Source organism: Plectrocnemia conspersa, unplaced genomic scaffold (genome assembly GCF_051122295.1).
Source record: "Plectrocnemia conspersa isolate PC_06_02 unplaced genomic scaffold, ASM5112229v1 ptg000012l, whole genome shotgun sequence".
Classification (NCBI taxonomy): domain Eukaryota; kingdom Metazoa; phylum Arthropoda; class Insecta; order Trichoptera; family Polycentropodidae; genus Plectrocnemia; species Plectrocnemia conspersa.
Genome location: NW_028277176.1, coordinates 7591480 through 7610343, shown reverse-complemented (window position 1 = coordinate 7610343; position 18864 = coordinate 7591480). Strand labels below are relative to the sequence as shown.

At 30.6% G+C, this 18864-nt stretch overlaps 1 protein-coding gene across 7 annotated transcripts in view; it reads left to right on the top strand.

Moving 5' to 3' along the window:
• The window catches only part of sfl (N-deacetylase and N-sulfotransferase sfl), a 313934-nt gene that overhangs the window by 278193 nt on the left and 16877 nt on the right, over positions 1–18864 (top strand). For all 7 annotated transcript variants that reach the window (XM_088199104.1, XM_088199102.1, XM_088199103.1 and 4 more), the window contains one exon: positions 1517–1726. In XM_088199104.1, the coding sequence (XP_088055230.1) occupies positions 1517–1726 (210 nt within the window). The remainder of the gene's footprint in view (positions 1–1516; positions 1727–18864) is intronic.

Below are 18864 nucleotides of genomic sequence, written 5' to 3'. Positions count from 1 at the left end.
CTTATGTTAGTTTAAACACTCTTAAAATTATTGTGTGTTCCGAATATATCATTTGTAAGATCCCTTACAATACAAAGCGATGAGACAATGATTATAACATAATAGTCCGACAAGGACGGCATAAAAGCTAATACCTATTTTTTTATGATAATGAACCCAGCAATATAATATTAAAGGCTCGTGTATATTGGTCTGATAATAATATCATATAAACACGTTCTTAGGCAAGTTAGGGGCAAAAAACTTGTTAATTTATCATAATGGACAATATTTAAAGGAAAACAATAGTGGGACTATTTCTCCTCCCGAGATCGATTAGTAGAAACAAACCTCCTTATTCCTAAATTCCCAAAATCTGTGGATGGATTACCGTATTTTAAGATAATTCTCACGATTTTATAAAACTGTATTTCTAGAATCTTATTAATTGTATTATTTTTATTATCTAAATAAAAACATCAAATGGCAATTAACTTGAGATAATTACGTCTTCTAACACACATACATGTAAAAATAATCGTAATTTAATACACTAATTCATCGAATATAGACAAGTAGTTAAGGATACGATTTAATGATTAATATATAGAAAATATCCCTTAAAAATATTGAGATGTAATCTGTGGAGATATTAAATGTTGTTAACAAATATACATATGTAAATCTAAAGTGCTCTTTTAAATATACTTAAGTCAAAAAGAAAATACATTTTTTTACATTGATCAAAATTTAATCCTGTCTCTCTTCATAACGCTTTACATATAAAATTCTGTTTTACACAGCTTTACAAATAAATCTCATAAAACTTTCTCCGGCGCGGAAAAAATCTTTACTGTTTCCGCGCGCGGACCGTTTTATAAGTTCGCCGGAACGCTCCCGCAGTTTTATTCAATTTCGCTCAACTTCCCATATTTGAAGCCGAGTTTAATCGAACTTTCAGACTTTCTTTGCGAATAGTTTTCGGAGCTCTCTTCACTTCGGGACTGCATTCGAAAATGGTATTTTCATACGCGCTCTCGCCGAACATACTAAAAGTTTTTTTTTATTTTCCCTCTAAATCTTTATATGGTAAACCGGGGACAAATGGACACCTGCGTTATGTATCTAAAGCTCCCACGCTTATTTTTCACTGCTCTTTTAATCACTCACGTCCCTTATTCGTTCTTTAGATACGAAAGGTTCTAAAAATACACACAAAGGTGTCCATTTTCCAAGGGATTACCGTACGAAAAAGAAAAATGATTTGGCGTGCCCGAGATGAGCGTTTAACTTCGTTTGTAGGTATATATTTCCAACGAGTAAAATTTTATTTCCATCGGCGACAAAATAGATTTTCGCTTCGGGAAAAGCTCGCGCCGTTTTCCCGCTGCTAGTTTTTCAATTTCCATCAGGTTTTATCCGCACATGTATAGATAAAGGGATACGTTTTCCATCTGCGTGTAAATACACGACTACATATTGCGCTCGGGTGAATATTTCATTTCACATTTATTTATTAATATTTTTTCTGTTTCAGTTTGATGCCGCGAAACACCCGACCAATGCCTATGGTACACTGCAGACTTGGAGAAAGCGGAGGTGGTCTTCCACCTCAAGAGATTTCAGCTCCTGACCATCGGTCCGAGGCGAGGCTGAGGATTGATCCGAAAGTTCTGGTCTTCGTCGAGTCTACCTACACGAAACTCTGCAAAGATATTGCCGAACTTCTAGTACACAATAGGATTAAGTAAGTTTGCGCACGATAGTTTGTATTAATTAATTTGTATCACCCGAACTATGAGGAGCTTCTCCATAATTTAATTTATTATAATATTTCAAACTAATATTCAATGAAAAGTTATTGTTGTATTATTACAATACAGTATGTAAGTAAAATGTATACAAACGTCATAATATATTTTATGATGCGATCAAAACTTTGAAGCACTCTTTGCAGAATCGTGAAAGGAAATCTGGAACTTTTTCTTGTTCGTACGTTTTACGATCACATCATTTGTGACATCAGTCAATTGCTTCCTCTTTTGTAGTTAATATGTATGACTATATTTAATGTATACTATTATTTTAAGTATCATTTGTATACCTCGATTAATTTTAATGAAATTAAAATAGTTAAATAAAATATTTTAGTGCTGTCGAAATTTTTCAGTTCTGCTCAATGAATTGGTTAATATTGAAAGATTGAATTTGCTGATAGAATAATGATTTATCACAATTGAAAATATGTCAGAATAATGTATTAAACACATTTATGATGATGTATTATGTATCTCATAGAACCCATATTATTTTTCGATATAAATTTAATAAAATATTTGCAACTTTTTAATATGAGCCTCAGATGATAATTAACTTTACAAGCAGTTTATAAAACTGTGGTTTCGTTTAATTCATATAATGTCTAATAGTAAGATATTTTAAATGTATATAGTTCTTTCTTGTTACCTGTTTTTCACAAGCAAAATGTTATTGACATACATATTCTTTTCTATTAAAATTACACATTTTTCATAGTTGATCTCAGTGATCGTTGATTTAATAAAATATTCGCAACCTTTTAATATGACCCTCAAATAATAATTAACTTTATTTTTTAAGCTTTACAGGACGTATATAAAACTGTGGTTTAATTTAATTCATAGAAAATATATAATAGTAAGATGTTTTAAATGTATATAGTTTTTCACAAGCAAAATATTACTGACATTTGCCCCTCCCCCTGGAATTGGCCAGAAAATACATATCATTTAATGAAATACTATTAATTTTATTGAAATCGTAATATTAAAAAAAAACTACCACTGACTAGCAACTTCCCCCTCTTCCTTTTTGTTCTGTGAAAATCTGAAATTACGTCTCTGATTCCAAATTAAAATTTTTCGGGTTATCCCTTAAAATAAATCTAAAAATATAGTATTTTTTTAAATATGTAATTTTATTGAAATCATATCGGAATACATTTTCACCGGTACATATATTTTTCTACTAGCAAAAATATAATTTAATTGATAGGCGCTGGTCCCCCATTCCCTATTTTTTCCTGTAAAAATCTGAAAAATCGTCTCTAATTACAAATCAAAAATTTTCGGGTTATACCTCAAAATAAATCTAAAAAAAATAGTCTTGAATCTACCTAGAAAAAAATTTAAGCGCATTTTATTGTAATCATATCAGAATACATTTTCATAGGTAAATATAATTTACTACTACCGAAAATTTAATTTACCGGCGCTAGTGAAATTATATGCTGCTTGAAAATGTCTATATAACTCAATTTGACAGTTGCGAAACGTATATTTGCTGTTCAAACCCAAAGCTAACCTACACAATTAAACTAAATATAGTTTAAGAACTTTGATTTGATTAGGTCAAGTCCATAATAAAACTAAACCAACTCAACTCTTAGGAGAATTGAGTGGAAGAAGTACAGACAGACGTCGCATCTCGTATTTTGACCCATAGTTTGTCTGCATTTCGACAGTATATAATTCGAAAGTATATTTAAACCAAATTTTGGTCAATAAAGGGTTGCAAAAACAATTATCACTTCTCAGAAGTCAAAAATTTACGTCAAAAGCAAAAAAAATCGTGTCGGCGCCGTCGCAGTGGAAACGCTCGGTTAAATAATGTATTTAATAAGTATGAATTTATTACGATTTTAATTTATTTTAATACAACTGCTCCAATTTTACCAATTTTACATCACCACTATTGGCCGACCCTTTACGTTACCGTTTTTATTTTGCACTCACTAATCCCTTCATACACGCCGATCGAATTTCTTCTATATTATTTTCGCCGCCACATTCCAAATCCCCATCGAATCATATTACTATATACATATATATATGCGACTGTTAAAACCGCGCTTTTAGCTGCTTGCGCGAAAGCTCAAATTGACCGACCCCATAAGCCGATTACGCCGTGCAAAAACCCCGTCGATTCACGTGGACACCTGTCAACGTGTCTAAAGGCGAATAATGGGGGTACGCAGCCATTAAAAATCCATTACACAATTTTACGACGGCAATAATAGAAGCGCTAAAGCGACCGATCAAACGGCGATCAATCACCGAATTGTTTGTCGGTCGACACCCACTTTGCGGTGAGTTTGAGAGCGATACCTGATATGCCTGCGAGTCTAGGAAGGAGCTTTTTCGCGACCGATAATGGAACTTTTTGCTGCGCTTAAAAAAGCTTCCGCGTAAAAAAAGCCGGACGTGTAGCACCAACGAATGTCGCGTCGCTGCTGCGAAGCTTTTAGCGTTTTTTTTTAAATCATGTTTTAATTCTAATAATTTCTATGTATAGTCACAAAAGCGTTGTAGCTAAACAATAAATTAAAAGTATCAAATTAGTTAAAAACTAAATTAAGTACATTAAATTAGTATGAATTACAATTAAGCCAGGAAAATTAGGCGTTTTTGAGTTGAGAAAATCACGAGATGCGCTTTCACACATGCACACATTTAATTTTAGAAATGTATTATTAATATTTGGATATTGTGAAGCATTGGGGTACTACCAATAAAACACCAACATCATAATATTTTTATATACACATATAGACATTCGTAAACACATATTATTAATCATGGTAAAATATACTCAAATTTAATACCATTAATGTTTTACTATAATTAGCTCAGTCACAATAACTTGAAAGCGCTTCTGGTATAATAATGTATTTATTATACTACTTTTAAATATAAGTTTTAGCTATAAATTAAAAGTTATTAGACTCATTTTTTTCACTTAAATCTAAAATAAAATATTTCTAACGCCTAGAATCAATTCTAGAATTTATTTTATATTATACTTATTTATTGATTAATACTTATTTACTATTTTACATTTACTAGCTGTCTGTACCTCACTGTCGTGAGGGACCGCAGCTGGCGAGTGTGCGAATACCGTACCCTTAACTTTTTGGGTCTTAAATATTATTTTTGCCTCATTCTGATTTTTTTTATCTATTTTTTTAAATTAATAGTTAAAATTAGATATTAAAACCATTGTGTAGCTTTGCGATTTACAATATAAATGGGAAGAGATCCCACGTGCGTGTCGGAGAGATATGTATATTTTTTTTTTAAATATTCGCATTTTTATTGATTTATTTTTTATGACATACATAAGCTCGATGCGTTACAACGGGGTAAATTTGTACTAACTGGGTAAGTCAATCAGACATAATGAAATTCAAGTAACGCTGCTGGGGCTCGAACCCGCAACATAAGAGTTACTAATCTGAGACGTTACAGACTGCGCTATTCCGTCCTGAATATATATTATTTTATGTTTATATTACACAAAAAAGCACATTTCTATATTAAGATAGTTATATACTATTATTTTTATCGAATTTTTAATTTAAATTTAAAAACCCTACTATATTATAGAAGGCGTTCATTATGCTGTAATATAATAAATTTATTAGTTCAGTATATCTTCATTTGCGCAAGTATTCGTTTTAGTTATAAATGTAAGGTTGGTCTAATGTAATATAATATTTTTCTGGGTTCAGTTAAATTGCTGTCGTCTAAGGAATCAATATTGATATAAATTTACAGATAAAATGTGAACGATATAACCTATTTGGTTGTATTGTGGATGGAATAATTTTCTTAATATACAAATAAAATTAAATTTCTATGAAAAAAGTGCTTTGTGTATATGGCACATTGATGGATTATTTGTATGGGTATATGATGGGCATATTATCGTGTAAGTGGAACAAAATGACGCTATTGATTGTAAGTGGACACGTTCCGAGTGGACCAGCGGATACCGTTTCTGGAGTGATTGCCCTCAACCCTGCGACGAAACGATATAGATTTCGGCGTAAAGGGGTGATGATACAAAGGCGTCCGCCTTTTTATTCGGTGGGTATAGAGAGAAAAGCACGCCACGAGGCGAAGGGGGATTGCCAGGGGAAAATTTCACAGTGTTTCTTGAAGGTTTTCCGATAAGGAACGATTTTTCGCTAGCCCGTCAGGTCGCGTTAACGTGAGATGGTATCGCGAAACACGTGACGTTGCGCGTCGAGACGCCCTTTTGTGGAAAGACGTCAAAGGATTAAATATGCTTTGAAGAATGAACAAAATACAATTAATGCTCTTCTTGCAGAGTTTAAATTGAAAAACGTGTATTTAAACACATTATATATAATGAAAAATGACATCCTACGTTACGGTAATTAAACCTGGATGATATTTCCGAACCTTTTTAATATCAGAAATCTCAACTGAAACGATATTAAAAGTGCACAATGTTGTTATTTAATCTTTAGATTTACATTCTGATTTACTTTGCTTCGTGTTGTATGTAACATTGACTGTTATATTTGAATGATCAATACAAACTTTTGCATATCTTTAACATTACATTGAGTTTCATCTTTCTGATCCTTTTATATAGTTTAAAAATACTTAATAAGAGAACAGTAGAATATATATTATTAATTTATTTATTTAAAAAAAATGTAAACTAAGAATATTCTTTCTATAAGTATGTATATAATTTTATACTATCCTAAAACAACCCCATACACATGACTGATGCGTAGTGGGTCTCTCTGCCCCCTAGCACCATTTCCTTGCCGGAATTAATCCGGCTTGCGGATCAACCGATTGTGAGAGATGGGATGGTCTTGTCTCTATAAATAAAGATAAGGAATAAGACGAAGAAACCGTCGAGGGAAAATTGATACGTTATATCAGTCAACTGGTAAACCGTCGCACGCCCAAAGTCAAATAGAGCGAAATCGTTTTCAGCCCGTCTCGTACATACTACATAAAAATAAAAAGGCTCTTTCTCGTATTTATATTCTTAAATTAGTCTATTTCCAGAAGCGTTTCGTGGGCGTTTTTATTTATTACGTGATTATTCAATCGGTTTACCCTTTTATTTATCGCGTGTGTGTCACTTAATTATTTCATTATATATCACTAATCGTATTATATTGAAAAAACAAACAATTACATATTTTATTTTTATTTTAAATACAATATGTTTTGGAAAGATAAAAAAATAGCGAATAGCGTTTATTAAACGTAGTGCGCGTCATCTTAACCACTACCGTATGAAACGTTATTCCGTAACGTTCTTGAATATGTCTCCATTGTCTGAAGCGAAGTACTTCTCGTTGTAAGAGAGAATTCAGAGAAAATTTCTCTTGATCTTTACAAGTGCATATCGTGTATTTGCATTCTAATGCATTTTTATTAAGAGCGTAAAAATACAAAACATTGTAAAAATACATAATCCGTTGATACTATGCAATTTTTAATTGCGGGCTGTAGAGTTGCGATTGCATCCCTAATTCTAGACCGTTGCTGCCTATTTGAAAACGCTTCCCTTGCACGAGCCATCCAGTTTTTAGCATATTTGCCAAAAAACAAAAATGTTTTCGGTGATCTGGAACAGTTTATATGAAATTTAATTTCCCGTGCATTTGTAATATAAATATATAGTATATGTATATTGATTATATATTTTTGTTAAAATTTATTAAACAATTGGTGTATATTTTCACTGCTCAGTGTCAGTAAAATTGTATTTGTTTACAAACGGATAATCCAGTAAGCGTTTTTTGCATGATCAGAGATTCTCAAAATTGAGACGTCGCATTGCTTGACAAAATACTACAACATTTAAAATAAATTAAAGCAATCTGAACCCTCTCACTACGGGTGATATTTTTGCGCGCATTTCGAAATTTGCTAATATGTGGGAGAGCACCTATTTATGCCATAAGTTATTTAAATATAATTATCCGCGGTCAAAGGGTTAAACATTTGTTTACAGCAGCATATAATTTCACTAGCGTCTGTCAGATAAATTATATTTTCTCTTGTATAAAAATACATTTATATGTACGTATTAGAATTTCCAAGTACTTGCTATTTTTCCAAATAAAATACAAAATATTATTTTACATGTATAGTTAAAAAAAATATTTAATTTAAATTATTAACTTACTAGAAACCCATTGTATAGATCTATGTTATGCATCTCTATATAAACTTTTGTGTTAATTTTCAGGAATATTCTATAATTAATTTTACTTTTCAACCATGAATATTTTCATAATGCCCCTTAGCTGTATTGTAAATTTTTTCAGACCACTCATTCACGTGAAAACGTCCATTTTCGCTTGCATGCAGGTGCGCTTTTGATATACGTATAAATTAACGGTGCCTGAAAACCCGGTGCGGTTTTTATATACCGAAGGGTCGAATGCAAATTGAGTTAGATAAAATTCACCCGAGGGCCGTATCCGTCCGTCGGACTGCTACGGCGATGAGTCAATTTATGGCGAACTTTAAAAATTTGCTTTGACGCTGAAACGAACGCTGCCCGTTTTTCTCGAGAGCTTTGTCCAAATTGACTTTGCGTACATGTTTGATTGGATGACAAATCTTTCGTGTCCGGTGGACCGAGAGAGAAAATTGTCGTAATTAACGGGCCGTGCCAATTAACGGACGTTAAGGCTTCGCACAATATTTTTGACGCACTCTCTCTTTATCCCCTGCTGAAAATAGCAATGATAAATAAAATTTTGACGTTCGAAGTAATTAAAAGCGTTTTCAATGAAATAATATTTAATTAGATATTTTAATGATTGCTTTTGTAAATATAGCATTTCCGTGTCACTGGATTCTAAAATATATATAATATAATTTATAGCATGGTAATGATATTTTATTGAACTTGAAGAACTGGGTGCTTCTTGCTTCCAATGAATGCATTTTGGTGTCTCGGTGCTTTTCATTTCTTGATATATAAGAATTCTCATTTACACTTCTCGATTTTTTCGATAATTCTAGAGAAATTTTTATAAATAAAAATATGTTAGTAATTATAATATTAGGTTCAATCAAGTGAAGATTTGCCATTTTCGCATTTCACTGTATACGTTTGTAAATACAATACAAAAAATGTTAATATCGTATAACATATTTTTTGCTTATTGCGCTTTTAGCGCGTGTATATGCTACGAATATTTTTCTAGCAGTGCATGAGTTTTTCCTGTGGTTCCCACAGGCTTATAAATAGGCATTTTCATTTTCACTTCTCGGTCTTCTTAGTTTTAAAGAAATTTTATAATATAAAGTATGTAGTATGTGATAATCGGGCTTCCGTATTTATACCCGAATCGTCAATAACAGCTGTTTCTACTTAACATTTTTTATATGTCTAACAAGATAAAAAAAATATAAAGTAAAATAAAATAAGCAAGGTAAATTTTACGACGTAGCTCTGTGGAAAGCCCCCATACATTTTTTCAATTTGCTGATTTCCACGTAGAGCGGTTTCCTTTTATCTAATTAAAGTATTAACGTAGTTCTGAGATAACCAAACCAAAGATATTGCCGATTTAAATAGTTAAAAAAATTGCTATTAACACTTTACCTACCGCTCACGCTACTTGGCGTCCTGAGTGTGCCCAAAGTTAAACACCGTAGACGCCAATTGGCGTCCTGTGTATGTGATCGTTTCCATGTCAAATTAAAAATATATGCTTAGTGTTTTATTTGATTTTTTTTAAGAGATGACTAAATAAATGTATGAATTTTGATTTTATTTTGAAAAAAAAATTTTTTAATTATATTTAGACAAATGCGAAGGTTTTGTAAATATATTTTGTATTTCTTCCGGTATCTTCTTCATCCGGCAGTTTGACTACCAGACAAACTTATGTATCTTTTGATGCGGTCCGAATATTTTAATGATTTTTTCTAGACATGTTATAAATGTATCAATGCATCAATTCAAGTCAATAATAAGTGGTTCTTAACATGTGGTTCGCCGAAAATAGAAAATAATTAATAAATTTCCTTATTATTAGATTTTAAAATTGATTAATGATTTTAAAATCTAATAATATGTCTAGAAAAAATCAACGAAATATTCTGACCGTATCAAAAGATACATACATTTTAATAAAAAAGGTAAAATTTGCGAAGATTTGCGAAAAGGTGCCGGTATTTAGCGTAAGTCTGGTAATGAAACTGCCGGTCGGTAAAGTGTTAAAACACTATCGACCTCTATTAAAGCTTCCAAAAAAAAAATGCATATTTTCAAGCATTTGGTACGGACCCACCCATTTTTATGCAGTGATATGCAGAAATGCAGCGGTTGTAAACCATATAAAAATATTCCTACAAATTTAATTGTCAACGAAAAAGGCTCTGAAAATTTTCGCGAAAAATATTTTCATAGCATTATTTATTTATTAATTTTAAGAAACTGGCAAAAATTTTGGGTCGCACAAAAATATTTTTATCGTCATTTTATGACCGGCCGGTTCATAAAATCAACATTTGATAAACTGTTGCATATAGTTTTCACATATTAAACTTAGCTCTTACTTATTCGTGGATATATGTATATATATTTAGCGCATTCAGTTTAAAAAATCACTTTACATGAACGTCCTTCCATCGCGAAAATGGCGCCTCCAAGCAATTGCCGCCCGGGGCGGTCCGCTCCCTCTAGCTATGCTACTATGTAATAGAGTTTTTAGATGGTGAACACGCACATAGATGTTCAACAATTAACGGGCTGAGAGTAAAAACTTGAGAAATTACTGATTTGCTAATGTATTCAGTCGACTCGTGTTGTCCATACTTTCAATTAATTTAGAAAACCTTTTTTTTTCCATTTTCATAATGGATATATAGTTCAACTAATTTGTTTATTATTTTATATAAAAAGCCACGTAATTAGTCAATACAGTAAAAAATAAATTTAAAGGTATACTTAAGATTTTTTGTATGTGTTATTCTATGCTGCATCTATATTCACCTTTAATTTTTTTACTGTATAATTGACTAATTACGGTATTTTTAATGAAAATTAATTTAGCACTTAATTTTTTTTATTGTGAATTGGATAAATCCGAATTTTGTACTTAAAAGCCGTAAAAAGTGATTCGAATTTATCCGCACTTAGAACATAAAGGGTTAAGAACAATTTACGATTCCAACGTCACATAAGTCTGCGTTTTTTTGGTATCAAACGCACGCAATTTAGGATAGTTAGTTATCTATTTCTTAAATAACTATTTCTGGACACTTAATATTGCTCCAAATTCTTTTACATTAAAATTACATTAAAGCGAAATATTAAATTTATTTTTTGAACGATTTTATTCCCAATATAATGTATTACTTTATTTCACTTTATATTAATAATTTAACTTAAAACATATCGCATATTTATAACATATTCTTATTCAATACAACTAACTGTGAGGTTCAAGTCGTAAATTAAAAGTAATGCTTTTTTTATTAAATCAAAATGACTCGGCCGTTGACCACTTTTGTACTTAAAAACGAATATTATATATAATGTTACCGAATATAGAAATGTAGTGTATAAAAGCACAGGTTATTGTATTCGTTTCTGGTAACGGACACCAAATCTAACCTTGAGCTTTCCCCCAAAAAATAATAGATTGTATCATTTCTCTTTTTATATAGTAAAATAATACATTTCTTTTTTGCCTACACTAATGAAAAGCGTCGAAACTAAATCGACTTTCTCTATATAATTATTATTTTTTGTATCCACATTTGGATTATCTTTTGTACAAAAAATAATAAATATATATGTATTTCGTCGATTTTTTGTGCAGCGTTTGCTTTATTTTTTTATCATCCAATAAAAGGGCAGCTACACGTTTTTTTCGCCAAAGCTTCACAAATACGGTGAAACCGACATCGACGAAATTTTTTGTTCCAGTGCCGATTCGAAAGCGCAAAAGTATTACGTATTCAAAGTACAGGCGAATCATTCGAAGAATACGTACTCGACAATGAATACGCTTCATCGGGCGCGCAGACACTGAATATAATACGGGTTTTAGCGAGCAATCCGTGAATGCAAAACATTATTATACGAACGTATATGTACATACTCATACATATGTATACACTATTGTATGGATAAGGTCACATATGGAGCGCCGGCAACTGAGCGAATGATTAGAAAAAAAGAAAGAAATGTTTTTGCTAGGAAATAATTTATTAAATCAATTTAAAGTTATTACATTAGTACCTTATAATAATATATCGCATTTGTTGTTTAATAACTTAACTCTAAAATTCATTTTTTTACCTGGCAATTTTAGCTTCAAGTAAATTATCATCAAACCCACATTGAGTGTATGCTAGATCTTGCGTTTGAGTATGAGTTATATTCTTGATATTAAATGATACCGATTTGGTATTCCTGTCACTTCTTTCGATAGTAGGTTACACCTATGTATAGTGTTTTTTTATAAAAACAATGATATAGCATGTTTTGCTGGATCAACAGCATGGTTTTCTTCTCACCCGTTCCACGGTCACTAACCTCCAGTCTTTCAACATAACATTGACAAAATCCCTAGATGCTGTAAAATAAGTAGACGTTGTATCTATTGATTTTGAAAAAGCTTTCGACAAAGTTTGTTATGTATGTATTATAAATAAATAAAAATACGGACCTTGCATACTCAGATGATCTCTAATAACTCGATTATTATATTATTATTTATTTAAGCGACCGTAGACTATTCGTAATATATAGAGACTGATTGTCAAAATACTATTGCACTCTAGAGGAAATAGCCTAGAAGTTCCATATAAATTTATTAAGGTATCATCTGCAAAGTGGTAAATAATATATATAATTAAATAAATGCTTATCAAACGCCTTTAATAATAATATATGCTATGTACATATGTATATTCTAATAAAGGTTTTTAATCAAAATAGGAATTGGATCTGTCAGAGTATTTATACTGAAATTTTAATTAAATTCAATTTGCAACAACAATCGAGTTTCATTATGCTATATGCTGGACGTAGTATAAAAACGCATTTTCACAGTGGAAACTTTTGAACACGCAATAAAATGAAGCGACCGTTAAAGCCACGTTTACCGTGGGCGTATTCTGTGCTCTTGCTAATTTGCGTCTGTAAAATCTGCATACTGAAAATGTCCGCTGGCGCGTACCCGTACATTCACGTTAAACGTTACACAATTACGTTCGGTTGATCGAACCCGCAAAATGTATCCGAATGCGTTAAATTTAAATATGCAAAACTCTAATTTTATGTTAGCTTTATATATCTGCACATACATTGGGATTAATGAATTCTTTAGCAATCAACGCATATCTCTTGTTAAATGTTGATAGATTTTTGCAAGACCGTATTTAAATCGCATCACATTAAATTAAATTTTTATAATAACATTATTGTCGCTGAATCAAATTATTGACACAATAATTTTTTCGATGTAGCTCTGTGTTGCGCGAAAATCGCGCCGCAAAAAATGACCCGTCGATTAAGTATCAAATGTATTCTATTTCAGATTTCAGTCTTATTTTATCAAGTGACGTAAACGGGCACTTACTCTTATTATTTAAATATTCTCTTTTCTGTAGTTACTTATATTATATTCAATTAAAAAATTGCATTTCTTTCAAATAAAGATCAGTGGAAACGTTAACAGAATATAATAGAACATTTTTTCATAACACAAGATTTTAATATTTATTTATTAATATTTATTCAATGTAAATATATATTTATTTAATAATAAATATATATGTACATTAATTTAATATTAGAAATACAGACAATTTAAGAATAGTTAATTTATTTATTAAAAAACATATGAATTTTTTATGTTTATTTCTTAAATTAATAACATTTTCAATACCAATATATTCTTAAATAACGAAAAATTAAGGGGGGGTGAATTAAAAATAATATACCCACCTGGTTCTTTTTTATTTACCACTACAACACTGCATATAATGATTTTTTACATTTATTTACTTATAAAATGTTTCACAATTACTCGCTGGTAATATTAATTTCTACACTAGATTTTTAGTAAAGGTATATATTTTTACGGTTAATTCGATTTTTTTCACCTATTTTTTTATAAAAAGTCTTTGAACTTGATTTATAACTGGCAGACTGTAACCTTTGCCTTATTGTGGACGATTTGAAATAATATTTTTTTCTAAACCACAAAACTGACGGTCAATTGGCTAAGTAAACATTTAAAGACAATATAAACATAAAATTAAATGAGTGTTAAAAAAAACCTATAAAAAAATATTTATAGATAATTTTATTTTGAGAACAGCTTAAAAAATTCAAAAACACTTTCATATAATATGTATAGTGAAGAACTGTACACTACAGCTTTTGACAGTTTTCATAAAATTCATCGATCGTTTAACGCCTATCAAAACTATTTTTACCTTCAATGTTTTAATAAGTTCTTTTGACAAGGGATGGCCTTTCACTCCTTTCTTTGTCACTTATGTCTATTTTAAATTCACGACACTTTTTTTCCAAAAAAAGCGATTCGAACTTTATGACGAGATTAAGAATTGACACAAATGTATCAAACACATTTTAAGAACAACTTTGATAAAACTGAGGCCTCATATACCCTGCTAAGCTACACGAAAGTTTTTCGAACTAAGAAGAACCCCGCTTATATTATATTTTAATACTATATCATTTTTACTTATAAATATCATTATATAATATTATATACACACAACCAGAAAAGTATGATAAACTTTCTATTCAATTAAACTATGATCTCTTTGATAATATATACGTCATACCTCTATGTACATACTGCTGTGCTGCCTTGTTACTAGCAGTACTTCAACTAATCAACTGTCTATATAAGTAAGCAGCTTATATGAATGATGAACTGGTTTATATTGTCTAATTAGGTTTTATGATTAATTAATAACAAATATTTTAAACTAAGTATATTTCTACATGATTTAGTGGTATTTCACGCAAATGAATAAATATTTGTATTGAGCATAACAATGCCATATAACGCGCGTTTAAATTGCTCGTACGTGAAATTTTTACGACAGTAGTTAATAAACGTCCTTTATTTGCGTTTTTAAAATTATGTGGCGATCTTTTATTCTGGGAGTTCTTGTCTCGTTCTCATATCCAATGAGTATCTAAGCTAACTCAATATTTTTTCCTTAATAATACCTAGTTATGGGCTTATGTCGTGTATTTACAAAAATATGTATTTCTTTATTTTAAAACCATTAATTTAGTTATAGTAGCAAACATGTCTTGCCTGATTATTTTTATTAAGTTTAGAGTCTACCTCATCCTCAAGCATTATTTTGTTAATTTTTTAACTAATACTATTCTCGTTTGTATAATAAACATATTTTGCTAGTAAATATTATTAAATTTACCATACAATCAATTTAGTTCCATTTTGCTGAGTGAAGCAAAAAAGTATGTGCGAGAGAGATCCATGACAAATTAATAATCGCTAGGAAAAACAATTTGGACGTAGTGTGTGTGTGTGGCCACTCTGAGATAAATTAGTTAGGCAAACGGTTAAATAGAGTTTCCTTGTTTGACGTCGGCCTTACGGGAAACGCGGAACAGCAGTTACAGGTCCAAAATATCGCGGCGACAGCCCGAACACACGTCTGTTTGTTTTCCGAGGTCTCGTTTTGATTATTTTTTCCTATTTCGTATACGTAACAAGAAAAAGGTCTTAAGGTAGGGCTGCCAGCTTTTAAAATAATTTTTCCTTGTCATGTTACAATACAAAAAAAATGCTAGCTGATTCGACTCTCTGATAAAAGTGACTCAAAAGCAATTAAATATTTAAGTCATTTTCTTTTTAAATCTGGTTTATGCTGCGAGGTCATAAAAATTGCTAATTATGGTACGAGACTACTCTTACAATGTAATTGCTCCATATGCATTAACCGATATTGATCGAGTCTCTTTGAATATTTTTATTTATATTATCTACTTTATGACAATATGCTTACATGGTCACAAAACAGTAACTTTAATATTATTAGGCTTAGGCATTTATTCTGGATTCTATTCAGATATTGTTTTGTTGTCATACATAATTTACTCTTTCTCACAGGTAATGATTCTTGCGGTACCCATTTATCCATCTGTTTTAATCTTCTTAACGTAGTTGGGTGATTAGCAAGATGCAAGATCTTAAACTGTTCTATATAGATTGACCTCTATTGTGACTCTTCATTATGCTTCGTTTACAATGTTTTTTGTGTAATAATAATGGAACAATTAATTTTGTTGTACACTTTTTTGAACTAATATTGTTATCTGCTACCGCTGCGTTGTTCTATTCTTGATGTTATTGAAAAAAATATCGTAGCTCTTACGTAATGGAACCTACGACTTTTTAGTTGGTAGACAATGTCGTAGAATAATGACTATAACTATACATCGTTGTTGTTAGTTTAGCTAAAATAAAGCATTGTCGATTTAAATCCTGAATTATCGCCTCTGGTCGTACGTGCTTTTTTGTGTGTCCCTTTAAAAGCTTTTAATCGTGTGCAAGCTTTCCGCGAAAGCCTGCTTGTGATATCTGACACCAACTACATACTATTTAGAAATGTGCACATACATACATACACATATCATGAGCGTTAGAAATAAAATTTATATTTTTAACCTAAATCATTTTCACAACTATCGGTTAATGGATATTTTAAAATCATTTTTATTAATACAGATTAAGTAATTTTTTTTACTAGTGATTTAATAAATTAAGTCATTATGTTTATTGCATGACAATTTATATCACTTGTACGAAATTTTTGAAAATATATTTTTTATCTTTGGATCGTCTACGTACCGTAGCTCTGTGTTAATATCAGTATTTTAATTAAGTTTTTAAAACATAATTTACCTACTGATTTCATGACATGTTTATAAACATATTTTATAATCTAATTAAAATACACCAGGTTACATAGGAAGTTGTTATCTAAACACAATTATTTCATGGACATTTTTAGCTCTTTCTTAGTTACGGTTTTATTTGTTGTTATTCAGTACGCGCGTATGCGTCCTATGGTTAACACGCATGACGAGCGCTGCATCGTAGTCACATGGTTAAGTTATAATACCACATGCTACAGTGGGACGCATGCTAACATGCTTTTATGAAACTTGCTCTTCAATAGACTCTTACTGACATCTTTGAATATTTTAGGGATTAATTATATTTTTGATAGTATATTCTTCTAACAGATATCGTTATTATATTTTTTTCATATAAAATTAAATAATTAAAAAATAATTAGTGGTACTTGATTTTGTTAAAAAAAAATTCCAATATATTTCTATATAAATTGCGCTTTTGAATATTATTATTATCAAAATTCTTCAAGAGAATCGAGAAGTGAAAATGAGAATATTTATTTTTCAAGAAATTAATAAGAACGAGAAAACAGAATGCCTATTACTTGTACGGTTCATTGAAAATTGCTATGATTTAGTGATACTTATAATCAGAGGATTTTATATTAAGCCTATGTATGCATTAGCGTTATTGCTGAAATAAGCCACAGATATGTAAAAATAGCATGCAAAACTTTGCCAAATAAATATCTTTATGCTAAAAGAGACATTTGTTTGATATTATTATTTATATATTTATATAACTTTATGCTAAAATATATAAATAAAAATATTTTAGTAAATAATTAATATGATTGAGTTTTCATGCATATTGCTAATGTTTTGCGTTTAAATTTAGAAATAATCAGCGACAGTTAATTACAGTGATAAGGCAGCGTTCACCCGTTATTCACGCACGTTATTAATAACGGTTTAACTACAACATATCGCAGTTTAGTTTACGTCTGTGCTATAAATACGACCGCCGAATCGATTTTGTTACACTGCCTCCTCCGTCTTAATTGAATAATATGTAACCCAGTGATTTGAATAATTAATTTCGAGCACTTTCAGATTTCGTGTAGCGTATTTATTGAATTTTCCGAGTATTAAGTTTTCCGCGGCTTTAGCTTTTCCCGCTGATATTAAATTTAATACATAAGCACTAGCGAACATCATGCATTGGATCTTTCATCTCGGTGGGGCTGTATTTTTTTATTGAACCTAATAACCAAACATTTAAAATGAGTGAAGCCATTTAGTAAGTCACTTTTTTTATGGAATATGGTTCATTACTATGGAATAAAATCGATCAGTTACTATAAATAAACACGCAATATTAAATTTGTTTTTTATTATAACTAATAGTCGGTATTAGAACTTTGAAGATTCTAAATGCATTAGCGTGATTTATAACATAGCGTTCTTTAATAAAATATGCTCTGGAAGGTTATACAAATGTATTCGAATCTTCCCCGGATAACCTACGTACGCGGAGCTCTTTTAACTCTTCCCAGCCATTAATGAAAAATATGGTTGAAATGCACTGTTGGTTTGGTCCATTCTTTTTTTTATTTTCAAGAGGGGAATCTATGTAAAGTACGTGCGTTTGCGTCTTGCGGATGCGACTGAAAATACGAGCGATAATAATGAAAATTTAAACATGTAGTACGTCCATAGATTTGTAGTATTGCCAAAATGTTAATAATCCATTCTCTGGAACCCTTTCAAGGAGTAGTTTTCTGCCTTCTTTATAAAAAATTCTCCGTATAATTTGAAGCTAGTATTTCTCATGAAACAGTTATGATATAATCATTTACAAGAGCTTTTGTTAAATATACTGAAGCAAAATTATAGGCTATATAAGAGGGTTAAATGCAAAGTAATAGTTTTTATAATATACTACATATAAAATTCAATCAATAACATGGGATAGTTGAATTAATATCAAGTATATTATTCCTTATAAACCTTACATGAATTTTTGCTCTTAAGCCCTCCGTTCTTTTGATTGAAAATATAAACCGTAAAAACGTAATACCTTTCCATAGATTTCATTCACGTAAATTCTCCAGTAAAGAAACATGCTCTTCTCCGCGTATAATCTATCCTTACTAGTAT